At 38.8% G+C, this 27,671-nt stretch overlaps 1 protein-coding gene across 1 annotated transcript; it reads left to right on the top strand.

The window, feature by feature from the left end:
- Window positions 1-27,670, top strand: PPP1R3A (protein phosphatase 1 regulatory subunit 3A). The gene is made up of 4 exons (XM_051622860.1): window positions 1-818; window positions 21,724-21,782; window positions 21,890-22,026; window positions 24,265-27,670. Exons 1-4 carry the CDS (start codon window positions 25-27, stop codon window positions 26,794-26,796), a joined length of 3,522 nt encoding a protein of 1,173 aa, XP_051478820.1. The 5' UTR covers window positions 1-24; the 3' UTR covers window positions 26,797-27,670.
- Window position 27,671: the final 1 nt, after the last annotated feature.

Raw genomic sequence — 27,671 nt, 5'->3', positions numbered from 1 at the left:
TTTCAGTTGATATCAGAGAGCCCAATGGAGTCTTTTCAAGGACCTAGTCAGGGTAGCAGTGCGAACTTGTTACAAGTCCCCCCTGTAAATGATTTCTCTTCAGAGGACGAAGATTTTAAACCTACCATTAAACATCGTTTCTCTCCGCTTCCCCGACGGCGGCGTTCTGTTTCTTCAGAGGAAGATGAGGCAGATACCCCAACCACCACCAGAAGAAAAGTTTCATTTGCTGATGCATTTGGGTTTGATCTTGTGTCTGTTAAAGAGTTCGATATGTGGGATATTCCAAATACAGGACACAATAATGACATTGATGATGACGTTTTCCCTCAGGAGGAATTTTATTTCTCTCAACTGTTTACGTTACCTGCTTCACAGGAAGAACTTTTACATAAAGTGCGAGAGCAGAAAGTATTGTTGGAGTCTGTCCTATTCCTGCCTGGGATTACCTGTATGAACGGCATTATACGAGTCCTCAATGTATCCTTTGAAAAAAGGGTGTATGTTCGAATGACACTGAATAACTGGCTCAGTTTTTGTGATATCCTCGCAGAGTTCATGCCTAATTCTTGTGGTAGTGAAACCGATCAGTTCTGCTTTAGGATTTCTCTGATGCCTCCTTACCAGAAAGATGGAGCTAAGGTGGAGTTCTGTATACGCTATGAAACATCGGTTGGTACCTTCTGGGCAAACAACAATGACGAAAACTACACACTGATTTGTCGCAAGAAAGAAACTGCGCCCAAGGTGGATAATAAACAACAGAAAGAGGTTACTGATAGACATCTTAAAGGCTGCTTAAAGACAACACAAAGCAGGTGAGGTTACAACTTAGCTTTTGGTAATTCACAATATAGTTTACTAATGCTAACTTTCCAATCATTCTTTCTGGAGCTAAGACTGCCCATGCTGTGTTTTTCTGTTGTTTGTTGTTTTTTTCAATGATAAGTTAGACCAAGACTTGTTTTCAGTAAAGCCCTTGTATATATCAGTCAGTGGTTTTCTGCAGAGAGATTGGTTGGGATCAAAGTTTTAATATAGAGCATGCATGTCACTGATTTAAAAAGTAGTGTAAGGGTCTGTAATTTATAAGTCATGTACCAATTTTGATTTCTGTAGGGTATAAATTGAGCTGCCGTCAGTGAGAGCTTTGTTCCAGACTAAGGGAGCTGTACAGTTAAAACACTTTACATCCACTGACTTGATAAGTTAAAAAAAAAAAAAAAAATCAAAGCAAAACAAATCCTGGATTATCACATTATTTATTTAATATTTTATTCTCCACATGCAATTATTAAAACAGAAATGGCACTGGTGTTCAGGAAGATGATAACTTAGGGAAGGATCCTATTGCAATTAGAATAGCTGGTACAAACTTTTCTGCAAGTGATTGGGCTATTCTGCAAGTGGTCTATTGGGGTAATAATTCCTTTTTCCTGCTACTGGTTGACTTTTCTGTTTCACAAATAGTGAAATGAATGATTTATAAAGGCAGAATTGGGAATATATCAAATAAAAAAAGATATATAGAATTTATCTTATATATATTATTCTAATTAAATAGATGCAAGTACTATATTAGTTCTAGAATAAAGTGGCAGTGCTTAACTTACAACTTAACCCACATAGAGAGAGACACCCAGAAATAGTAACTTTTGGCTTCCTCCTCTGTTTTTGACTCCTTTCTGTAGGCAAAACAATGTTGCCCACAGAAATCTAATTCTCATCTTTTTGCTCACCAAATTTGCTGTAAATCACTTGGAGTTCTGCAGAACCTACAGCATGCTTTGCAACACTTAGATCCCAGAACTGAATTAATGCTGATTTTCTAGTTCCTATCCACTTTCCAAGTAAGGCAGTGCTGTTGAATATCCCTTGTGCTTTTCCATGGGCCTGAATGGGTGAGGAAGGGGGAACAAAACTACAGTAGTGATGGGAGTGCAAGAAGGGAGACAGCCAGATCTTCCCCCGTACAGAAGTTCCCTTCCCAAAATGCAGACTCTCAGTGCTGAGAGCCTCTGTCAGCCCCAGTGACACATCATCAGCCCTGTGTGGAGAGGCATGCAACATGGCTTAGTGCCTCCTCAACACCATGGCATAGGAGCAGCCCTGGGACTAACCTGAGACCCAACATGTAGCCAGTCCACAAAGCACTCCTGGTAAGTGTCCCTTGGGCCAGCTCTGGGGCTACCACGATGATGCTATCATGGGGAAACGTCTCGGTACAGCAGAGTACATGGAGCAATACCTTCACATCCCATGTGGTCAGATCCTGACATTTCTGCCTGGTTCTGTTCATTGTATCTGTCCTTTAAGAAGTGTCACACGACCCATTCTGGGTACATAAGATAGCCTGGGGTCCCCTTCAGAATAGCTGTGTTATCAGATACCACATGCATATGCAAGCAGTGTGATTTCAGCCTGAGTTCAGGTAGCCCACATGGAGCAGATGATGGATGCGGAGAGCTGAGTCTTAATTTGGTGAGCCCTGGGCTTCAAGATGCTTTCAGGACTGACCTGCAAATTTAGATAAAATTGGTCATCTGAGGTCGAATAACTCCTAAGAGTTTAATTTCCTGAAGTCTCCTGTGACATACCTAGTGCTAGCATAAGCTGTTGTAGCATTTCTTCTGGGACATCCTCTTTACGTGTGTATACTAAGTGCATAATATGTGACTCAGACAGAGAGGTATTTTAAAAAATGGGAAAGGAGATAACAAGTCAAGCCCTTAATATAAAATTACCTTGTCTCTAATCAGAGAGTGAAGTTATCTTCCTCCATATCAGGCTGCAGAGGAATCAGTATACATATATTTGTGTGTCTGTGTGTGTACGTATGTGTGTGTGTATATATGTTTATGTACATATTTGCTCATATATACACCTACACACGTATGTTTGTAATATTAAAACCAAAGTGGTCAGATTCTTGTTTATATTAAGATCTGTTACACACTTTTGGCAAACAGTTAACTAATGGGCACTTTCAAGACCCTCTCTAGTGGGAGAAGGATGTAAAGAAGCCCTATGGTAAATACAAAAATGAGCTGAAAGTACTTTTGGAATGTGGTTTCAGTGGTCACCAAGGCTTCTGAAAGGCATTTCTGGCAGATTGTAATCCAGGATCGATTTTATGCTACAGGGACTTCACTGACTTCACAGGAGTTACAGCTTTCACCAGTGTAAATGAGGTCAGCATCAGGACCTTTCGTTTCAAAAGAACTAAGATGCCAACCTCCATTGCTCACTTGTTTTTCAAAGTGTCTTTGTACATGTTGCCCCTTTGAGTTGGGAGGAACACCCTGCAGACATCTGCAGAAGTACCTCATTATTCTCCTTCAGACCCTCATTAAAACTCCTTTGCTTTGATGTCTAGAAAAAAGCGCAAGAAAAACAACCCCCCCAAAATGGGCAAAGTGAGGCTGCGGGTGCGCTATGACTCCTTTGCCTCACATTGAACAGTGCTGCCTGTTACCCTGCCCTCCTCCACCAGCCCGTCTCTCTCTTGCCTGTTGTTTTATATTCAAATGATAAGCTCTGTAGCATTTATATGTGCTGTGCTGGGTGTTCATAGGACATTTAGCAAAGGGGGGGATCCTGGACCGTAACTAGCTTGTCTTAGGAGCTGCATCGATGCAAAGAGATACACAGAAGTAATAACTATTTCACCTACAGTTCACACAATAAACATGCAGATAAAGACTACTGATATCCATGCCATGGGCTGTACATCTTAAATTAAATATTTCTTTATAGCAATTTGAATAGAAGGATATTTTAACTGGACACTTCTCTAGGCCCTTATTTCAAATTTGGAAACCTATTCTAACTTTTTTTTTTCTTTTAATTTTGCTCTGAGGTAATTATACTGTATCTTAAAATGTGCAATTTAACACTTCAGTTAAAAAACAGGACTGCTGAAGAATTACGTTTTTAAGCGGAGTCTGATCCACTCTAGGGCATACTTGTGTGGCTCATTAAATGTCATTAGTGAGGATTAGTTGTGTTAGTTAAGTGAAAGGAATAATACATACCTTCAGAGGAAGTTACTGAGGAAACACAGAATGACTGTATTGTGTTTCCCTTCAGAATATGAGCCGGAACAAAGCTGTGTGAATGAGGGCAATGGAGTTGCTTCTGACAACATTATTAAGAAATAAAATAAAAATGGACTTCACCCTCAGAAGTTGCACCCAAAAAAAAAATAGAATGAAAAGCTAAGTTGTATGGAATTAATAATGCTGAAAACTGCCTAGATTTGGATGTTCAAACCCACGTGATTTAAAATCCTGCATATTCATTACATTTCATTTGCATTTGTTTCTCTATCTGGGAATGAACAAATAGTCTTCTAAAGTTTAATGGAATATTTGCTTCTTACTGTATTTTTCTAAGCTAAAATTCTTTCCAACATAAATTTTAACAGTTTTTATATTTTTCAAAAATCTTGAAAGGATCCATAGGCACTTTGGGGAAAAAAAATAGGTTCCTAAAATTTTAAGGCTGTCACTGGGAAAGAGATGGCTTCTGTCAGTAAACAACCCTGATTTCTTTCATGTATATGCACATCTAGACAATTAATTGCACCAACTCCACTCTTTTCATTATACTCTCTTGCTGTTGGGACATGGATAGTGATTCTGAACACAAATTTCTCCTGGTCCTCAGGTTTGGACCACATGATTTGGTTGTGGATCCCAGGCTCCTGCATCAATCTGATCAGACAGGGACTGGCTGTGTGTTGCATGAGGCAAACTCCTGCAGATCATGCTGGACGGTGCAGTGATAACAACCTGCAAACTATTTTCCCTGTCACTGGTGAGGCTGCGCCCCACTTCTGTGCTTGGTCCTGGTTTACCATCTGTCAAGAGAGCAGCAGGAGCAAGTGCACAAGGAAAATGGCTGATAAGCATGAGAAATGTTTTGCAAAAGGATAAAATGTATATTTAGACTCCTGTCCTCTAACAAGGAAGGGGAAGACTAGTATTTTTGGCATAATTGTTAGTTATCACTGTCTTACCGTCTGAACCCACAGGTGTAGTGATCACCCTGAAGTGATTTGGTCCTTTTTTTCATAATTACTAGACTGTACCTTTCTTTGAATGGTGGTACATCAATTCCCTCCATGATGCCACTTTGAAACAGAACAAAATAGGGCTATGTCTCATATGAGACCTGCTCTGTGTATAATGTGCCATGAGAAGGAAGCTATTAAAAACCTCAGGACTTTGAGCCAGTGTCAACCTCAGCAGCATAAACACTGACTGCCCTTAAAGCAATTCCAGTGAGAAAATGTCTTCTGTTAATGAGTACTGTCCTGTCTTCAGCTGCTATTTCACTCCTTTTCTGAGGGAAGGCAAAGGAAGCGAGGTGCTGAAGGTCCAGCTTGGCAGGACTGCACTGCGCTTGGTGTGCCCTGGGCAGACCAGTGCCCAGGCTGCCTCCAGAAATGAATCTATAAATCAGCTTCTCTTGGCCTTTCCCACATACCCATGATGTAATTAAAAAATCATATCTTCTGAGGAAGATGTTTGGATATAGTTTCACATACACTTTGGTATGAGAAACAACTGTATTATTCCTAGCTGGTCCATTTAAAGTATGGCATTTAAATTATATTCCTTTTTAATCCTTGTTCTTTTGATTATTGCACATCATAATCGAAAGAGAAAAAGAGAGCAGAAAAGGTGTTAAAACACACATCTTCCTTGTGTACTGCTATTTGATCTCAAGGTTGTTTCTGGCACCTCAAGTCACAAGTTACACCTTCATCAGCATACAGATATGGGATTTGTCTAAAGTTTATTACTATTATTAGGAAGTGACTGCAGTCACTGTTTTTACCAGGAGAGCAGCTGCTAGAGAAGCTATCCATTCACAGGGAGCCAGCTAAAAGCAGCACTCCTGTTAATTCTGACATAGTATTCCCAGCCCTTCTCTTGACTTCTGGTCTCTGCCTCCACTCTTTACCAGCTGTAGAAGGAGGAAGCTCTGGCACTAAAGTAAGCCTTCTCCAGGTACTTGAAGACCATGATTATCAGACACACAGGATGATTAAAGATGGTCTAGAACAGATTATTCAGACAAGAAAGATAAAAACAAGCTGTAGAACTGAGGCTGAGTGTTAAAACATGCTTCTCAATAGTGACTCCATCTGTCTTTTAAGGAAAGTGCTGCAGCATTACTCTCCAAAGTAATTTAAAATAAGTTAAGGTAAACCACTTGAAAATGTCCTACAGGTAACAGTCCTACTTGGCCAGGAACTATGGTCAACGGTCTTTTTCCCATCTGTCTCATAATAATATTTCAAGATCCTGGCATACTTACTATTTGAATTAGGAAACATATTAAAGACCTTAAGGATAGGTTTTTAAGTGAATGACAGAAGGTTTTGAATGCTATCACAGAAATGCTGAAGAAATAGGTGGAAGTTATGGAGGACAGTGTATGCACAGAGCAAATAGACCCCTGTTAACCATACTTATGTTCTCCTAACAGGAGAATACCAGCAGACTGAAAAACTGTCTTATTTCTGCTTTTTGTGATTCTGAACTGTGCTAGCCATATATCAGCCATATATTGCACCAGGAATATTAAAATAAGCTTCTCAAATTTTAAGTAACAACATATGAAAATAACACATTGTTTTGATGGCAATATTAGTATAATAGTTACTCTGGATCCTATCAGTATCAGTGGTTTCTTGCTCATTTCCATGGTCTCCCTTGGAAACTGCTCTCATCAATGTGTCAGAACAAAAATATGTGCTCTAATGTATAGGAAGTATAGTTGCTATGAAGTTTTTTTGCTCGTTTGCATAAAACCATATAAAACTGATGTTTTGCAATCTGAGTATCATTTCTCAACCATATGATAAGTTAGTATTTGTAATTACATATGCATTGCTTGGCTTTACATGTGTAAGATTTTTTTTGCACTCACTATAGTTTCATCAGTTTATTTAAATATGTCAATACTTTATTACAACTTACTCTTAGAGCTCTTTAATGCAGGAGCTGGCTTGATCCTGCAGTAGGCACAATAAATAATTTAATGAACATAAGGAGTCTCACTGAACTTTGTGGAACTCTATGTATGTTAAACTATCCTCGAATGTTAATATTAACAGAACCAGAGTTTATTTCTACACCCTCTCAGACCACTGATTAAGGACCTTCAGACAAATAGAAATATATTGCTAAAGCAACTCCTCTGTTCAGTTGTTTAGGGACTCTTTTGTTACTGAGATACCTGTTTTGCAAATTGAACCAGGCTGCTAATGATCATTTCAATACCCGTCTCCTGTCCGCTGTTCAGGTATCGCAGATCATAAATGTTCAGTTGGAAAAAAATTGTTCCATTGCCTTCACCTTGACTTGGCTAAATGCTAGTTTTGAAAAGATGTTTAAAGTCAGTGAAACATTAACTGAGAGCACTGGAGTCATATTTAATCAATGCATTCCCTAACAGTGTCATTTGAGCTGTTTATTCTGATTATGAACTTTAAGCTGTGATCCAGCCCCAGCTCTGCAGCTCTGAAATTGAAGCAATTGATTCAGCTACAGTGTAAGTCCAGAGAAACCATTGCTCATCGTATTTTTAAGAAAACAAATGTGTATTATCTTCTCAGTTACAAAAGGTAGAAAAAATGGTCTAAACAAATACTTTGTAAATTGAATGCAGTGCCTGCCTTAGTGCAAAGGAGAAGATAAGAACTTCTAAACACCTCAGGAGCATGTTAGAAGTGGCTATTTGATCCCTAGGCCTCCAGTGACACACAAGAAAATGTTAGTTGATATGCCAAAGCATAATGGGGGGCTTGGTTTTCTGACTGTCTCTTCACTCTCCTCCTGACCTATGGAACCAGCTGAAACTCTGACAGTAAACTGAAAGATTTATTACTGCTGGTTACTAATAGCAGTCCTAAAAAGCACTGAAGAGCTCTGAGCTACACAAGTGAATGTGAACTAAGTAAAGCTGGAAATTCTTCTTTCCTTGCATTTAGGTGCACCAAGTGGATTTGCATTTACATTTTTCTTTGATACACAATAGTCCCTGCAATAATGTTTATAGCTGCGAGACAAGAAGCACGAGATGTTCAAGCCTGGACCACTTCACGTGATAGAGGTTTGGGGAGCTTGTCAGCCTTTCTCCCCAGCTACCCTAGTAAATCTGCACTAGGTTATATTTCAGGTGTTCTTGATAGAAATATTGATACATATGACAGAGCTGCATTCTTGCTGTGTGCTAGTAAGAGCAAATGTGAAAACAACAATTAAAAAAAAATGAAAGTTTCTTCTTGTCATGGTAATACCTGAGAATTTTGTCCTCTTGAGATACCTACTGAACTTAAAATTGCTTTCCAAGATTTAGAACACAATTGTCCCCTCTGAAGAGTGCCTGGATAAGGCTTTTTGTGGTCACCTATTCTGTTTTCTGTCCTAGGGGAGATATCTGTGTCTTAATCTCACCTGACTGCCATCTATCTATCTACAGTCTCTCAAAGACATCTGTACCTTCATGCATACATGCCTCAGCATATTGCAGTCAGCCTTTAGGAAATTACTCTCTTCTGACATGCCACTTGGGAACTGCTCCTCTGTTTTTTTCCACATGAGATCCAGAGAAAGACCAGGTGCCACACAGACTAAGGTTTTCTACTCTCAGATGTATCTAAAATAGGTATAATTTTGAGAAGTACAAGAGCTGTTGATGGTACTTGTTTTACTGTCCTTCCATCTTTTAAAACAGTGGGAGAAAGAAGTAAGAGAACAGAGAGGTTCTAACTCCTTTCTACAACACAGTTTTGGTATTTGACTATGGGCCTTTCAGACAAATATCAACCTAAGAAGTGCCAGGTCAAGCTTAGCCCTTAGGAAACTTGACTCCTAACTCACCTTGTGCCCTATTTCAGTAGCCTGTCCCTGGAGATAGGCATCCCAGTAGTAAGGTGCTGAATTAGTATTTCACAATGGAGTTGTCAACAGGTCTGACCTTCTCCAGCGAAGTATTTCCTAAAGAATTTCCTTGTTTCTCAAATAGCCCATTCTGTTGAGAGATTTATGCAATTTTCTGACCAATCTGTATACAAAACAGCTGTGTAAAAAGATTTTTGAACAGCTTTCTTTGCAACACTGTTTTGTGCATATCATAATAAAGAACAACAATCCTGACAGAGCTATAAAAGACTCTGAAAAAAGTTGTAATCTTCCTCCTCATAGTTTCTGTAGCTTAATTTGGGGTAGAACTGAGTCATTATGCATGTTTTTTTCTGCAGTCTTTGTACCTGTAGTCATGAGAATTGGGCATAGTCTGGGATATATTAAAGGTTTGAGCCTGGCACTGAATTGGTGTTGGGCTCCTGGCTCAGACTGTATGGAACTAAAATCTTCAAATGGACAGATATACATGTATATTTGTAAAAAAAAATGTACAAATGTTTTGCCATTAAAACTCAAGGTCTTTTTTAATGAGCTAGAAAATAAAGACTAATTTCTTGGGACTCTGTTTGCTTTGAGGCTATGATTATTCTCATCCCAAACCAGGCCAATGCATTTTGTTCTGTGCCACATATGTCCCTGCTTCAATCATAAACTAAGGCTGAAAAATGAAAATATTAATAATTGGAAAATATAATCCCCTGGTTAGAACCAATCCAATAATCTTAATAAAAATAGGTTTATTGCAAACATTGTCTGAACCCTACTGGGAATTATCTTTTCAGCAAAAACACTCAAATTCCCTTACAGCTGCTCTCTTGATCAATTGTCCCTCTTGATAGTATTAATCATCATACTATATACTGCTTATTCTAAGCATTTTTTTCCACTCTCCTTTCCAAATTTCCTTTCTAATTTCTCCTTGTTTAGAAGCTATCAACAGGCTTTTATTGTCCTTTGGCAGGCCCACCTTTTCTCCTCTTCTGGTGCCAGACCCTGTTGTTAGGTGAGATGACCAAGACTGAGGGGTACTTCCTGAAGGTGGGGAAATACCACAGATAATATTCTCTTCCTCAGATTTCAAATATTTAAGTAGAGGTTCTTTGAGGCTCTGTTTTTGTACACAATGCTTGTAAAGGTTATCAGGCTGGTTCTCCTGATAATGCAGTCTTCTATTCAGAATGCAGTTTTAAAATGGTAGTTGTGGTGCCAACCGCTATTGCCAGGCCAGTGCTCAAATACCCACACCCACTGCTCCAGTGATGAGTGGGTCACTCCGCCTCCATGCCTCTGTCGTCTGTGTCCTGACTATCAACAAGGGAGCTAATTAGTGTCAGTCCTGTTTGTTTGGTGACACCTATTTACTAGGAACTAGATTGAGCCTTCTCTAACACTGCTGGTAGTTGAAGGTCATGTAAGAAAATCAGTTTTGCCTAGATTTGTAATAAGGGCTCTCATTTCCTGTACAGCTTCATTTTAATAAGATAAGTTTTAATGGCATAATATTTTAAAATATTATTCAGTAATTTCTGTGTGATGTTTGCACAGCTATTAATTTATGGCTGTTGATTTTCTTTGCAGTTTTTGCTTAAATTTCTGAATCTTTTCCTTTGTGGTCAGTTTGGAATTTAACAACGTAATTTAAATTATTATTCTTTGCATTGTTTAAATTAAACTATTTTTCCTGTTGTGCTTCTGTTTTCTAAATGCCTCCTGAAAAGATTAAACACATAAGCAGAAGGCAATGATGAGACATGCAATAGCCGTGTCATGGTTCAGGCACACAACATTACACCTCCACTAGAAGCTTGAAGCTGAAATGCTCATAGGTAGGAATTAGCCGTATTTTCAAGCAAAGCCATGTGGCAAGTAGAAATTTGAGTGCATGCATTAGGAGCCCAGAACCGAGGAGCAATGATCACTGAGCTGCAGTCGCCCTCTGCTTTGCTGTCAGAACAGACAATGCTCCAGGCCACACTCACACCACTCTCTGCAGTGGCTTGGTCTGTCTGTAATTTGTGTAGGTGTTGGTTTCTGCTCTAAGGTCTATTTCCCTTGACTCTGCCTTGGGTTTTTGTAGAGGGCAGTTATTTCAGCCTGAGGAGGCAGCCAGTTGCCCAGGCCCACAGCCCAGCCACCTCCTGATCTCTATTCCCCAACATATCCCTGAACTTCGGTCTGGCGCCATCGTTTTCCAGCACAGCTGTGACGCCCCTACCTAGCATTGACATCAGCTTCTCTTAACAGTAGGTAAAAGCCTGAAAACAACTCAGAGCATTTCCCTGAAAGCTTGGTAGAGCTGAGTACCTTGTTTTCTTGCAACTTTCTTTCAAAGTCACTTTATTGCTCTCCCCCTCCCCCATCCCCTACTAATGGATTTGGAACTTCGGAGCTCACACATGCTGCAGTGCTGACACCACCTGCCTTTCACTGCTTGCGTCTTTGCTCTGCTGCTCACTTGGTCCTCCCCTCACAGATCCTGGGCAGATTGTTCCCAGTTCTGATTTTCTGAGCTCAGCACCTCTGCCTTCTTAACCAGCCATAATTCTGTGTCCAGTTGTTTAGTGTTCTCCCTTGGGTCTAGTATTTGAATTTTATTTCATTGGGTTTTATGCCTATGTCCTATATTAAAAGAGCAGTGCACTCAGTAAAGTAACTTTTATTGTATTCTCTTTGTATCTACCGAAGTCTATTCACAACACTTCTTCTTGGTAGGGTGCACATCTTTTTTTATGCACCCTGATCTTCACACCCTGGAAATCTGGTTTGAATGATTGAAATTCATTAGCAAATATAAAAAAACCTTCTGTATTTAGACGATTCCTAAGCAAAAAATGTATTCTTTCATTTTCTAGCAAATTCTTATCAATACCTTTACACACAAATTGTTATAAAGATAAGCTATTCTTATCTAATTGTTTCTATGAGTTTGAGACAGTCTCAGCAGGAGTTGCTGAGGGATGAAACTTCTAATGATGATTTAAAGCAGTGAAGTGTGTAGGCTGAAACTGAAATAATTATTGCTGTAATCCTCTAAGCACTCTAAGTTCCTCAAGAGAAAATACTTTGTACAGAAAAGACCCTGAACAACAAAATGCTAAAAAAAAGTAAAATAATAATAATAAAAAAAAAACCCTTGGAGCAGGATGATAATTTAGAACTAGAATCAGTATAATGTGAGGATGTTCTCAACAACTGCTCACAAATGCATCAGACATCACAATTAAAAAGGAATAATAATTATGGTCCCATTCTAAAGTATGTAATATTGTATTCCATTCAATAAGCCACGAACACTTTAAAACCATCACTGCAATCCACAAACTGTATTTACAACATTAAACTGGATGTTCTGCCTTTTCAATAATTGTCATCTCATCTCTATTATTTTCACCTCAGACTCTAATTGTTTCTTTTATAAGAGCTAACCTACCAGTGTCCTTGGCAGTAACAGTTTATGGCTCATGCATTTACAGTAATTGTTTGGGCAATTTGCCACACAGTATAACAATCTTCACATCACAATCAGTTTTTATAATAAACAGCATTAGTTGTGAAAAATACAAGAGATGCATGATTCTTATGGTAGATAAAGGGCACTGAAGATGCCCTTTACAAAAAGAAAGGAAAATGCTCAAGCCTTGAACTGCTTGAGAAAAATACTGATGTCACAATAGAGCTAATTAATTTGATGGTACAAACAAGAGGGGGAAAGGGCCTTGCATTCATTAGTGTCAATTCCAAATGAGAGCATACTGTTCATAGAAATAATATTCTGCCTTCTTTTAGACAAAATATGCAGGTAAACAATTCAGAAATAAGCACCAGTTCCTGCAATAACAACGATTTAGCTCCTTCACTTTATCAAGCCTCTTTTCCTTCCATAGCCAGAGGGAACTCAAGGCCTGGATAAGTACAATTTGCAGGGAGATCTCTGGATTAACTGGATTCTGTTGCCCACCAGCCTGGCTGTCTCCAGTGTGGCCAGCACTGCTGGGTGCTACTGGGCACTGGAGCCTCTGACTGTGGGACTGGTCTGCTCCTGGGGAGCTGAGCACTTAGTTAATGGTTTCTCTCCACAACCATGCATAGGTGGCTGCACGTAAAGATGCCCCACCACATGCGGCTCTGCTGGAAACGTTGTGTGGCCTCTCTATTTTCAAGTACCTAGAATTAACAGGTCAATTGTTGCTTGGTGGGGAGGCCGTTTGACACAGCTCCAGCAGGCACAGTCTCCTAGGTTAGAAATTCTCCATACAAACGATAACATATATGCCCTCTTATGCTGGTGCACAGGCAGGTAAATCCTCAGCCTCCTGTTTGTCTCCTTGCTACCTGACAGTTCTGGTCTGTGCTGAGGCACAGTGAAGTGAGGCCCCAGGAAGTACAAAGGTGGCTTCAAGCCAAAGTTGTGCCTCCCATTCTTGAGCTGTGAATTCTCTGGCAACACCAGGGCTTGAGATTAATATTTATAGGGTGCTGGAACCACATGTAATAGGAAATCATGGAGTGCTTGTATTGTAAGACTAAAACTCCAACAGTTGATAACATGGGCACCAATTTAAATCGATAGGAGACTTGTCCCTATGGTGAGTTCTGGTCTTAGCTTTATGGAGGGGGGAATGAGTTTATTTGTTAAATATTTTGTTCATATTTTCAGTGAGGAAGGCAGAACAGAATTAACTACAGATACCCATTCACAAGATAAGTGAAAGTCTGCACTTTGGAGATCTACACCAGGATCCTTGATGGATCCCAAAACCCTTTCATGAGTTGCCATACAGAGAGGCCAGGACATGATTTGGATCTAGATCCCAGGGGGTGAGAGGGATGTATCTTCAGTGGTAGTCTCACTGTGAAAATGAAACTAGAATTAAGCTTATGTTTTAAACCTTTTTTTTATAGTACCATGTTTTTTTCCCTTGCATTTTCTTCTCTCCATGAACTGGTTTTGCTAATATTTTCTCCCTTGTCCCATTGGTATTTTAAGAGGAGTATAAGTAGGGGCATTATGCTAGTAAAAAATGGGTTGAATTCTTTCTCTGCTGTGTCTGATGAACAATTTAATAGAACTTTAAAGCTCTGTTTAAAACTTGACACACACACAGCCTTTCCTACTGTTTTCAAAAATTCTGTTTTCCTTAGAAATTTATTTGTATTGGGTTTTTTTGTGTTTTGAGTGACATGGCATACAATACTTCTGAAGTTCAGAATTACACATGGAAAATCTTTTATTTAGTTTCTTACCAATGTTCTTTTAACCCAGCTCCTCCAAACCTGCTACAGGCTTTCCGTTTCAAATTTGCACATGAAATTTTAAGAATAAGTTTTGTTGTTGCTTTGGTTTGTTTTTTTTTTAATACATGTAGTTATTTATTTTCCTGCCTCCTTTTGACATGACATCTGCTGCTAATGGTACAAAACCAACCAAAGTAAACTACCAGCCTTTCCCTCCCCATGTGCCCCTTCTCTCTCGGGCTTCATGGGGTAAGATCTCTATGCAGGATGCCTGTTTAGCTCCAGTGACTTCTCAAACCTGAGCACTTACCTGTGCTGTTTTACTTTTTGCTCCTCTGCTTCTCAGTAAAACATTGCTGACACATTTAACTACTTCTTCTCAAGGATCTCATACGTTCTTTACATCCCCATGGCATCACCCTTCAGCAACGCTGGCTATTTTTGGCAGTGGGTTCAAAATCACTAGTTGTATTGAAGGCTGATGCTGTCTAGGTTTCCTCTTAGGTTAAAAAAATGAACAGGAATTAAAATAGAATTACTATTTGGTTAGCAACTTCAATCTTGCCAGCATCTTTCAGAAGGTAGGTAAAAGAGGAGTGTTTTGATTTTGAAATGACCTTGAAGTTGAAACCGGAAGCATAAAAGAATCCGTGAGTATAAGGCTATCTGGATTTTGAAATAAAATTGTATGGAATACTTTTTCCCTTCTTACATATTTTTAACTAAATATTTGATAAATATCTTATTTAAATACCTTAACATCCCCATACCTCTCTAAATTTCAGACTAAAGAGTATATTTCCAAATTTTCTTTTAAAAATGAGATAGTGTAACATTTTCCAGCTTGCATTATTTCAAGAGTTTTACAGGTATATTTTCATTTTTTCATACTTTGTACTCCAACAATTTTAGCCTTGTCATACATTCCATATAATAAGTATCTTGTTATTTAATTATTAAGATCTAGCATAAGTGGATATAAGACAGAACAATGTGAACAGCACTGTGGGTTATACAAACATACAGACATAAACTTCTGCCAAATATTGGTGTGTGAATTAAAACCACAACAAGCTATAACAACCTCACCCCATTGAAAAGAGATTAGTAGCCCCTGGCTGTAGTCCCAAACATGTTTCAGACCAGACCAAAGCACCTGCTGTTCTGCAGTGAAATGTGTGCTCCTGAAAGCACAACTCTGAGGACATAGAGCTGCATAGGAAAAGCTGAAATAGGGCTGGACTGAGACTATGGGACCATGTGAAATCTTGTCCCATAGGAAATGTATGATATAATCTTCTTCAGAAAAATATGTTTATGTTTCCATACTGAGACGTCAGTTTCTCGTGACTGGTACTTGCACTGAAAAATTACTGGATATAATTTTCTAATGTTTACAGGTCTTATTTTAAGTTTCCACAACAAATATTTTTGTGAACTTTTTCTATTAATACATTAACAGAGTATTGCTGCTTAATATATCTTCTGCCTTCTCAATATTTACCCCTTTGCTATGTTAACAGAGAATATTTATTTCTACTTTCAGACTCTGTTTTGCTATGCTGAAAATAGAAATAGTTAACTTGTCTCCTTGGTTAATACAGCTTTTTCATCCTGCCAGTCTTCTTGTAGTCCTCTCTGCACCTGTTCCAACTTCAATTAATCTTTCTTGAACATCGTATTCAAGTGTTCCAGAGGAGTTCTTACTAGTGCCTGGTGCATGAATATTTCTTGGAAAAGTTTCTTTACTGAGAATACCTTCTCCAACACGTTACTGCAGAACTCTGTCTTTTTGCCATCGCTGTCTCACATCAATGGCTTGGAAATGTTTTCTGACAATAATAAACTCAGCTTTTTCTAGTTCATCTGCTTCTGACATTTCTGAGCCCTCAGTTTGTGGCACAAAGTCTTTCTGGCCCCTCAATGTATAACATGGCACTTGACAATTTTGAATTTCATCCCTTATCTATTATTCTGATCCTCCAGGCCACCCATTTCTTCCGATCCTCCTCTGTGTTGGTGATGTCTCCTAACTTCCTAAGTGTCACAGATTTAATTTAACTTTGACTTTTTCTGCCTTTGTCTGTAATAACATGACTGAGTAAGTCTGATCACACGACCGGTCCTCTCCAATTCCCTGGCACCGTTTGCCAGCTCCGCGCAGCCCAGCTCGCGGGGCCCCGCGTGGCACTGAGCCCCTCTCCCACCGCCCATCTCTTGTACTAATCTCCCTCTTCTCCAGTTTAATTAATAAATTTCCCATGTGGCTGCACAACAAATGCTTTAATGAAGTCCAGATAGATTAGATAACTGATTTTTAGACAAGGGAAATACAGTAATCTTATCAAAGGCAGATATTATCAGGTAAGTCTGGCATTTCTATGTCATTTTTCATTTATCTGTATTTATTCTCTCATTAAAGTTTTGTTCTACATCTATTGTGGAAACTTTTTGAAGACACTTGGGACTGTAGTTGCCCTAACACTACTTCTTTTTTCCTAAATATAGATGCTACTTTTCCTACTCTTCTGATACGGTTACAGCAGTATCAAGACCAATTTGATAGAACTGAATAGCAAACATTTAAAACCAATGTGTGACTTCCTCCACTGGGTCCCTCAGCATTTTGGGCTGGAGATTATCTGCTCTTAATTGGAGTTTATTTAAACACCAAGTTCTGCTCTCTGACTCAATGAGATAATAGCATTTTCTAAATCTTTGTTCCTTTCAGTTATGCCCTGTAAGATCCCTGTTCCTATAAGATTCTGACCCACTGCTGGCACCGTGGTAGAAAAATCTAGAAGGTTTTTGATTGCAGGATTGTATATAGATTATCTGAAACCTTGATCAAACCACACTTCCAAGAAAATTTCCAATTTACCTTAAAAGTGCTAATTCCAAAGTCTTACTTTATCCTAACCCTTTCTGAAGTCAAAGCAATTTTTTTAATTGATGACCTAACCTTTTCTGAAGTCAAAGCAATTTTTTTTATTGATGAATTACTTTTTTTTTCCCCTCATCATTTATACATTGTTGATCTACTCCTCACATCTTAAAGGCACATGTTTAACCTATTTTCTCAATTTGGGATGCCAGTTCCATGTAACTTTAGGACTTCTGAACTCCTTTGCATAATGTCCATGAACTTCTCAGTCTTCTCAGTCCTACTAACGAGTTGCTGATCTTCCCATTTGTTCTTTCTAAATGCAAAATTATAGTGATAACCTATTTTCATTCTTGCTTTCTTTTTATGACTCAGTCCAATGAATGATAATTCCACCAGGAATGAATAATATGAAAAAAAGGGTTTTTTTTTTAAGCTCGTAGAAATTCTTCAGTTCCTGGTGTACTTTATGAAGATATGCCCCATTCAGCTGAAGGAAAAAAAGCAACTGAGCTTCTGCAGGTGAACAGGTACCTTGTACAGGTATATGAATATGGAGGGAACTGCATCAGCTGATACCATGGATTTCTAACTTGCATTGTTGTCAGTACACCTGGGTCACTTCCAATTGCCACTGTTTGATGAAGGGGCTATTTTTTTGTTGGCTATTGGGAAGTATTTAAGTCTTCAGGGTGTAAACATATGTTTGGAATTGTTCAGTAGTTTTATGCACCTCTAGTGTCAGCATCTTCTTCTCACTTAGACTGAAGTAGTGATGTTAACTGACTATTATTTTATGCTTCTTGTGATCCTTAAAGACTGCAGTACCAATATCGTCAATTTAGATTGATTTTAGATTTCCCACTAGAATAATTATATGAGGACATACGTTTCTGATGCAGGAGTAAGATAAGGAAAATAGCTGTTACACTGACTTTCCCTGTACTCAGGTATTTTCAGTACAGGTGTCCACAAATAATGGGCTATAATTCAGCAATCTTTATAAAATTCAGTACAACATGCAAGAAGTCATGTTACAAGCCTAGCAGTGTGGATCCAGGCTGTGGGCTGTATTATCATTCTATTTGTTACCTATGTTGCAGTTGTGAAAAGAAATATGCTGACCAGGGCTCCAGTTGGTACTAGAACAAGAGTTAAGGATAAATTTATCTCTAATCACAACAAAAGGAAGACAGGCCATACACTGTGTGTTACAGTCCCAGCTGCCAAAACTCAGTGGCTATGTTCCAGTTTGAATTTAGAGTTACAAGGTGAGACTCACTCATTAATTTCAGTTACCTAAAACTTATGGTTCCAGCCTAAGGCAGTCACTGTAGGTTCCTGTCACCATTTGACTCAGGTCCAACAACAATGCTCTTGATCCCCTCCCCCTCCCACCCAGGTAGGGAAGGAGAGAGAGAAAAAGAGAGAGACTTGGCTGGATTGAAAACTAAACTACACAGCTTTAATTAAACACCAATGATACAAGAAAATATATACAATTATATACAAATATGTTCAGATATGTGCAAAAGCCTCTTGCCTCCTCCCACCCCCAGCAACTCCCACAGCATCTCCTGACCTCTGAACAGTCCCAAAAAATCCCAGAACTGCTGGAGAAAGCAGAGAGTGATGAGGGTCAGGAGAGCTCAAGCCTGGGGGTCGACGGTGATGGATGAACGGAGTCCTCCCCGGACACCGGCCATGGACGGAAGAGAAGGGAAGAAGAAGCAGGAAGGAAGTTGTCTTCTGTGATCTCTGACCTTCCTCTGACCTTACATAGATATATGGAATGGAATATCTCTGGCCAAGTTTGCTGTCTGTCTAATTCAGCCTCCTATGGAGGGGGTCACAGATCTCCCTGTAGTGTCTGAGCTGGCAGAGTAAAGATGCAACCTTGAAGACCCAGCAGTTACAAAAACATCCCTTTCTTATTAGCCTTAGCTAGAAGACACTGTGACCAGTTAAAAGAAAGCTTACTGAAGGAAAAAAAATAAATCAGTAAAAGGAAAATTGGCTTAATCCTGGCTTAAACCAGGACAGTTCCCTTTATGGTCAGTCTGTTCCAGAGGCAGAAAAGCTCCTTTGAAAGATGCATCACTACATCTCACTTGTAAAGTTCATGACAGAGGGAACAAGTCTCCCTTCAGAAATCTTAATCTCTCACTGCTGATGATAGGAATGATGTATATGACTGCCTGAGTATAGGTGCTTAGAAAACTAAGGTTAAGTAAGGCAAACCCAATTCTGGCATATGCCCATAAGCATTCAACTTGAAGCAGCTTTATACTTCATTTAAAGGTTCAGAAAATAGGTACTCCTCCTTAGAATCCTTACTCAAAGACTGTGTTTATATTTTACACTGGAAAGTTTTTAATCAAACCCCCAAATTATCACTGGATAGGGAACATAGGTAACAGGAGACAGAATCCAGTTTCACTTATTTCCAAGGAATGAAGAGTAAGATAAAGAGGAAGGATCCTGCTTGTGCATCCAACTTCAAGTGCAATAGGCAAATCTGCCATCCAGTTTGTCCTCAAATGGTCTGTATCCTGATAATTTTGGTATTATTTGGATGTGTGTGCAGTGGGATTTTCAATCTCATCAGGGTTTGATAGAAGCTGAATGTACCACTGCATCTTGGATGTGAGCTCTGGCTGCCAGGACACTATGAAGTTAGATGTGGGCATCAACATCTCCCCTTCCTCTGGGAATGCTTCTTGAAAGAAAGAGATGTGTCAAACTCAATTTCTTTAACAAGTAGATGAGAGCCCCTTCAAGAGGCAAAGAATGCCATCCTTGCATCCTGAGAGTTGCATCCACATGGCTGAATACTGCAGGTAGCCAGCAGCATTCTAAGAAAAGCTTTGAGACACTCTTATTTTTTCCCTGCTAGATAGCAGTAGAAGGTTTCCTGCTGTGCCTGTGTGGTTTTGGGATCATTATTTTGGGGTGACTGACTCAGCTTATACATTACACATGTCTTGGCTCCTAATTCACGGGTTTTGCAGACACCCTATTAGAACCTAAATCCTTTAATGCATCAGTCTCATGGTTAGGCCCCAACCTGCCCAGTGTCTAGGATTATGGAAGCAGGTGATTGAAAAAGATGCAAAAGACCAAAGCATTTGAACTGTAAAAAAAACAAAGAGCAAACCAACAACCTCCCCCTCAAAAAAACCCCCAAACAAACAACAAAATAGAAAGCGAAGCCAAAACAAAAGCCAGTAATAATTATGCATAAATAACAGGCAGTAATTATTTACCTGAAAACCCTACAGATCTACTGGAAATAAGGGCCTGGCTCTGCCAGTCTTTTCAGGATGAAATGCAGCTTATAGCAACTGCTGGCAGGGTAAAGTCTGTCTAAGTAGGAGAGTGAGAGACATGAAGAAGCTGTGCATGTACCAGAATTCAAGAGTGACATGATATTCTTAAGGGTAGCAAGAATATTCAGCATTATTGCAATTAATAGTGAAAAAAAAACTGCTGAGAGAGCATTAAATTTGTCCTTCAAGAACAGGTTCTACCAACAGAAGGCCAAGAAGAAATTGAATAGACCAGTGCAAATTACTCCAAGTATTTTTTCCTTCAAGAACTTTACATCTTCCCCTGAAGTATCTGATGGTGACCAGTGTCAGGGATCAGATGCTAGCCTGGCAGGATCTTCTGTCTGCTTTAGTTTGGCAATTCCTATAGAGGCTGGATTTTAAGAAGTTGGTGACAGCTGATGTCTAGGTTCTTTTATCAGAGTTTAAATTTAGCATCCTCCTGAATTAAGTACTTAGGTGGCAGAGTTAATGTTATATCAATTCAAATGAAAGATTTTCAGTAACAGAGGTGGACGGCTGGCTGAAAAAAGTATAAATTAGGACATACAGAAAAAAATTGCTCCTCATGGAGATGTCATTAGGAGTGATGCAATAGTTTACATTTTACGTAAGTGACATGCTTTCTGCATTTTTTCCCCTTTTTCACTAAAGGTTACATCCCTGTAAGCAAGCAATTCAAACTGCTACCACTGTGCATTGATATTGATGAGGACTGCAGGCACTCATCATCTCCTTGGAGGTGTTTGTTTATTTTCACAGTCAGCAAAGCAACAGCAACAATTGCACTAGCTGCAGAGAAGCAGAATTCATTCCTGCCAGCCAGGCATAGCTTAGCAACAGGATTATAATGTATACATGCAGGGAGAATCTTTTGATTTATTTCAGGTAACAAAGATGTCTTTTTCCAGGATCTCTGTATACATACAAATACTTGAAAAATATAAGCAAGAGAGAGGCCCAGCCTTCTGAACACATATATCCTTCCAGACCCTTTCCTGACCCCAAAGTTACACTCTCCTGTCACTGACCCATCTAATCACCTTTGTGCTGCTTTCTCAGAAAAGGCCTGGGAAAACCCTTCAGTATTGCAATGTAATCTGAAGGTCAACACATCATCATTTTCTTGGCCAATTCTTTCTTTAATTAAGACTTAATATCAGGTCACTCAAAAAAAGCTACATATTATAAAGCTTTTTTTTTAGAATTTCAAAAGGCATTCAAAATTTTGTGTACTTAACTAGTGGTCTTTATAGCTGAGTCTAAGAGGAATTAGAACAATAATTTTGCAGAATAACAAAGGAAGTTTTGTTTTTTCTTTTCTCTTTAACAGCAAAGAAGAAATATTGGCAACCTGTGACAATGACATGTGGAATAATTCAGGGACTTCAGGTACAACAGCTGATTTAATTAATTCTTCCTTGCTGCATATGTAGTTAAAAAATAGTGTAACAAACAACCTCGTAGTAATTATTTAAGTATGTTTTGTTACTCTTCAGACATAAACATCCCAGAGATCACGTATTCACAAGCAGAAGATAAAGACACCAAACCACCTAATGAAAATACAAAAGATAAAAATGCAGAATATAACCAGGATGATCATGTAGATGATGAAAAAGAATTAGAATTACTGGTAAGTGTTATACAACTATATCTACAGTATTAAACGATATGAATCCATTTATGCTTCAAAGCTGGTGAAATGTCCCCTTTTAACAGAGCTGACTGATGTACTAATTTATAAATGTAAGGCCTTATTCTGTACTTTCACTGAATCTCTAACTGATTCAACAATAGAAGATGCTTTGATTTCAATATAGTGTATCAACTTTTTCTGGTCTTCAGTTAATGACTTCTCCCTTTTACTTCTTTACCAGCGGCTCTAAATTACAGATTGAAAGGATTAAGGAGTAGCATTTCAAAAATCTTCCCTCCTAGTCTCTAGGATGGGAACATTCTTAAATAAACATTTTATATTGGGTAAAATTCTTATATTTATGGTACTGTTTGCTGTTGAGGTTTTCAAAGGATGACTATGTAACATGGTATATGAGCAAAATAAATAAATATACATTTATATTAGCAGATTTTCCTATATCAGTATTTTACATTAAATTTTTAATAATAAATTTTACACTCAGTGAACATTCAATCTATTTGGATTTGTGTGTGTCCATGGGTGTGTGTGGTTTGGCTTGCATTTTTCAGTATGAAAGAAAAAGTGGCAATAAATGAGGTGAGTACAGCAATCTATTATTCTCAGTGTCTGTTCTCAGCTCATATCATTTGGGTGCATAGATGCATAATCATAGATTATAATAGCTATCACCTGTGAAAATGTGAATGCTGAATCAGACAGGAGAGGAAAATGACAATTTTTTTTTTCCTTATCAATAGAGAGAAAATAAATTCCTCTTACTTGAATATAAATTTTGCTTGTCTTCTACAAAAGAAAGTTGAAAATTGTTGCCTATTGTGGGACCTTTCACTGCCTGGAAGTCAACATCTCTCTCTTTTTTTTTTTTTCTTTTTTTTTTGTGTGTTGAAACATAAAAAAAGAGGACCTCTAAAATCCCTTGTTGTTCTCAGTCCACCCTGTTCCAAAAAGCAGGATCAAATATAACCATTTGTTTATCAATTGCCAGGGTTGTCCATACAATAAATGAAGGGGGAGCTATAATTTAGATGTTAATTTGCAGTATGCGCTCTCTAATGAATTAAACAATGAAGACTTATAATAGATGGAAATACAACCAAATCTTTGAAACACACAGGCATTGGCTCACAAGACAGCTGTGCAGTTGACAAGTAACATGAGCCTTATGTGAGAAGAAGGGGAAATTGTAAGATTTGCATATAATTATTGAGATCATGCAAATGTCAGTTATGAGGAGGGGAAAAAAACACAGGCATCTCACTGTTAAATCCTGACAGTTGGCATCACCGAAGAACTCAAATACACTTGAGCACTGGTTGGCAGAGGGTCATTAAAACAGAATTTGCAGAGACATTAGCTCCCTCACTTTTCTTTGAGTGACGTTTTACTATTAATAGTTTGCAGAGGCTTTGCAGAAAACATATTAATAAGAGAAACTGTAATGGGGGTATCTTCAGCAAGTGCAAATGTATAAAGGGGTGCCCAAGAAGCTAGCCTCTAATTGATCAGCTAGTGCTATCACTGTGACTGTGCTAAAGTGAGAAGAGTGTGCAATGACAAGCAGGCATAGCTGAATAATACAATATGATATTTGGGAGCTAGGAGGGAGAGTGATTAGTTTCTGGCCTTTTACTTCGCTAATCTCATTTCCAACTCATGTCTTACCAGATTGTCTAAAAACAGTCTGGTTTGAAGTCTGTAAAATGGTCCCTGAGAGAAATGAAGCACAGATAATCCCCACAGTATTTGTCAGTGTGAAATGCGTCTTTGTTTTACTGGACAATACTGTACATTACCAGGCTTTGATGTACTGTATCCATGTCCTCATTTAAGCACCAGTCCTCCCCCCTCACCCCACACCTCCCTCTTTCCAAACCTAGAGCTGAATGTATAGAGAATGAATTAGCCTCCCTTTAAGGGAATATTCTCTTCAGATTTAATTTGTATAAAATTCACTAGCAGCTTACTGAACTCATGAATAAAGGGAGAGGGTTCTGAATGCTATTTTATTTCCTACTCCTCTCAGCACCACCCTAAAGCTCGTTACCTATGTTAAAATACGTACAATGCAAATTTTGCAAATGGTTCTGAACACGTTTCCGTAAAAGCTTTTCTACCAAAACCAAAACTTTCCATAACAAAATCCTGTCTCCTTTATTTGGCATAATTTTGAAAAGCCCTTTTTGATCATTCTTTTCTATTCTATTGTTTCAGCTAAATCAGCACTTCACAGGAGCTAGAGCTACTTCTTCCAGAGATGAAAGGAATTTATACACAACAGAATCAGTTAATTTTCCAAGTGAAATGGAAAGATTGGAGAAAAAGCTAACCTGTATAGAAAGAAGCAGTGACTTGCTAAGGCACCCTGTGCCTATCAGTTCCCCATCTGAAAACACTTCACAAGAGACAGGAGAAGAATTAAAAGCTAAAGTTAAGTATTCCCTAAGAGATTATAATAGTCAGTCATCAGGGAAGGAAGTCACTGCTGGCTTGGTAAACAGCGGTGAGTGGTCTTTGGAATGTACTAGTGCCAGTGAAAGCCTTTTATCAGAAAAATATGTTCCTGGGACAAAGCAGAATGAGGCTGTTGATACTGTGGCTACTGTCTCAAGCCGACAAGAAGAGAGCCATGCAGATATTTCAAAAGGTGAAACAGACAGTGCCTCAGGAAGTAAGATGATGGAGAGGTTATTCATCAGTGAGGATTCCACTGATAACTCAAAAGAGGCCTGTGAAACGAGACCAAAAATCATTTCTCCAGAGCATGATGAATCCATGCAATTAAATGCATGCATAGCAGGGACGCTGGATGACAATGCTAATCCAGCTCCAGAGCCACAAATGTCTCACCAAACTCAGGATACATCATTGTCAGATGCTGACAAAAATGAAGGAAAAATCAAGATGATTGAAAGCAAAGTTCGGGTACATTTAAGAGGAGATTTATATGCCGACACTTTTGCACATGGTGATGTCTCAATAGATTCCACAAAAAGCCAGTATATGCAAAAAAAAGGAGTTGGTGAAATGTCAGGAAAGAACTATAACAGTGATGGAGGGAAGGAAAAGAAAGTAATTGAAGTAGCCGACTTAGCACTAATCGGTGAGGAGGAAGTACCCAAGCCTTTCAAGTCACACAGAAAACACAGAACCAAAGCATCGAGCACAAGACCTCTGCCAGCAGAAGGCAACAAACAGGCACCCAGGCCTGCACAGGTGCCTCCCCCAGCACCCTCTCCAGGGGATGAGAGGAGAGTTGAAGACACGTGGGAGCGCAGAGGATTCAGAAGGTTAAAAGACAGAGGAAAGTCAGACAACACAAACAAAGGAAGTCTGACAGGAAAGGAAAGCAACACAGACCCTGTGGAGCAGAGGTGGCAAGTACTGGGTAGTGAGGTTCTGTGGGGAGTGGAGGGGAACACGGGGCCTCAGATTATGGCTTCCACAAAAGGGTTGTTTACCTGCCAGGAGGCAGAGAGTTGTGAAAAGTCTTCTGTCTCCAGGCAGGGTATTACAGAGGAAGCAGAGGCAGGTACAGCTTATACAATTAAAACAACATCAGAAAGTGCTTCAGAAAAAATGTCTTCCAGTGAAAAAGCAGTAATTGCTAAGCTACCTCGAGAGACTGCAGTAAGTGACAGGCCCACAGAGGAAAAGGAAACAGCGTTTGATACACATGAAGGGAGAAATGATGGTTCACATTATGCTCTTTGTCAACTCAACACAGTGGGTGTATTATATGACACTGAATTTGAAAAGAAATCAGTTTTAGATATTTATAATGCACACGTACATGAAACACTGCAAGGAGAAACGATGTCTGTGTGCAATAGCAGGGAAAAACGTGCCAAAGCACAACCAGACATCAGCAATATTCTACCTGTAGGAGAAGCTACAAAGCTTTCTGCTACAGGAAAGAAAGAAGATGTGCAGCAGGGTTTATTTTCAGAAGTATCTAAACATCCTCCGAGTGCCCAGAAGCATCTGTACAGTGAGGAAAAAGGAGCACTCTGTAGGGAAGAAAGCCATGTTGGTGCACTTTCATATTTAAGTGCTGAAGCTGAAACAAAAATGCCACCTTCTGGTACAAATGCTGTGACCAGTTATCATTACAAAAGTTCTTTAGGGGCATCTTCTGAGGGGTCTACTGTGACAGGAGATATGGAACATCTGTATAGACAATTTGAATTCAGAGTTGTTGACAAGGCTGCTCCTGAGTCAGGTTATGATTTAAGTCTACCAAATGAAATGACATGTATTAATAAAAATCTCTCTCCTGAAGCTGAAAAAAAGCATGTACCTTCCACTTCAGACATAACAATTTCTAGAGACAGAAGAGGAAGGAATACAGGTCAATGTTTCCATCAAGCAGAGTTTAAACAAGACAAGTCATCCAAGCCAGAGGTTTTAATTAGTAAGCCTACTGAAGAAGTTGGAGGGACAGGTGCTCGATCTGACCATTTAACAACGGAAGGGAAAACACCGAGTTGGCTTGATGACTCTCAGAAGGAAAGCCAGCACATTTCTGATAATTCTAATCAGAATAGTGAATCCCTTAAGTTACCTAGTGAGTCTCCAGGTTTAAAACATATTGCTTTTAAAATACTTTATTTCTTATGCTTTACTTTTTTTGCTGCAACACTCTACCACTATGATTTGATGGTTTGTCTTGCACTCTACCTGTTCTCCTTGTATTGGCTGTACCGTGAAGGAAGAAGAAACCAGGAGTCTATCAAGAAGGAATAGCATTAATTGCCAACTGTGCTCAAAATCTGTGGTCAATACTCTCCAACTTCTCCAAAGCATTTTCACTGTTAAAGAGCTTATTCATTACTAGAACCAAAGCAAGTTTTCCACTGAAGTATCTTTTTTTAAAAGATTACATATGAAGTTGAGCCTTCATATAAGCAATTATACTATCCAGGACCATTATGTTTGGATCATTAAATACCTACATGAATATGAGTTCTGAAGCACATCAAGTTAAAATGAAGTACAGCTGTTGCTCCTTAGCAAGATATGAAGAAGCAATGCTTCATATCTCTTTAATACTTAAACCCACTATTTTCTTGCATAGATTTCTTTTGCAGTAAAGCTTTGATTTTTTTTTTCGGGGAGTTTTTTTCTAAGGTTTTGTGTAGTACATAACAACATAAGGAATGGTATAAAAACTAACTCAGTATTTATATACTGACATTGTAGTTGATAGTCTGCTACTGTAATTAGCCAATGCTCTAAGAAATATGACATCTGTTGACAGGTTAACACTTTTTTTCCAAGTTTTTATTTAATTGCCACCTAGAGCTCCAGTGATACCCATGGTAGAAAAAATTAAGGCTTTGACTTCAGTAACATCATGCAACTTTAAGAATTCAACTGTGTAGCAGAATAGGTGTGCTGTTCCCACTGTGAAGAGATTGAAGGCCACAGGCCTATTACATTCACTCACATGCACAATTAATTTTTTTGGGTTTTGTAAATGAGGACTGTATTACACGACTGAGGATTTCACTGAGATACATGTTATTCCAGGTTAAGCCTTTGAATGACATTTTTTCATCAGTGTTGCTTGAGCATATGTACAAAGCATTAAATGAATTTAAATAAATTTTACAAAGGAG

The sequence above is a fragment of the Apus apus genome, chromosome 1 (assembly GCF_020740795.1).
Source record: "Apus apus isolate bApuApu2 chromosome 1, bApuApu2.pri.cur, whole genome shotgun sequence".
NCBI classification, from domain to species: Eukaryota; Metazoa; Chordata; class Aves; order Apodiformes; family Apodidae; genus Apus; species Apus apus.
This window is presented reverse-complemented; position numbering and strand designations above follow the sequence as displayed.

Excerpts from the sequence above, each read along its gene's own strand:
- PPP1R3A (XM_051622860.1), top strand. The coding sequence starts at position 25 with ATGGAGTCTTTTCAAGGACCTAGTCAGGGTAGCAGTGCGAACTTGTTA. Across the intron at positions 819-21,723 it reads TTAAAGACAACACAAAGCAG|CAAAGAAGAAATATTGGCAA; the intron begins GTGAGGTTACAA and ends TCTCTTTAACAG. Across the intron at positions 21,783-21,889 it reads GAATAATTCAGGGACTTCAG|ACATAAACATCCCAGAGATC; the intron begins GTACAACAGCTG and ends GTTACTCTTCAG.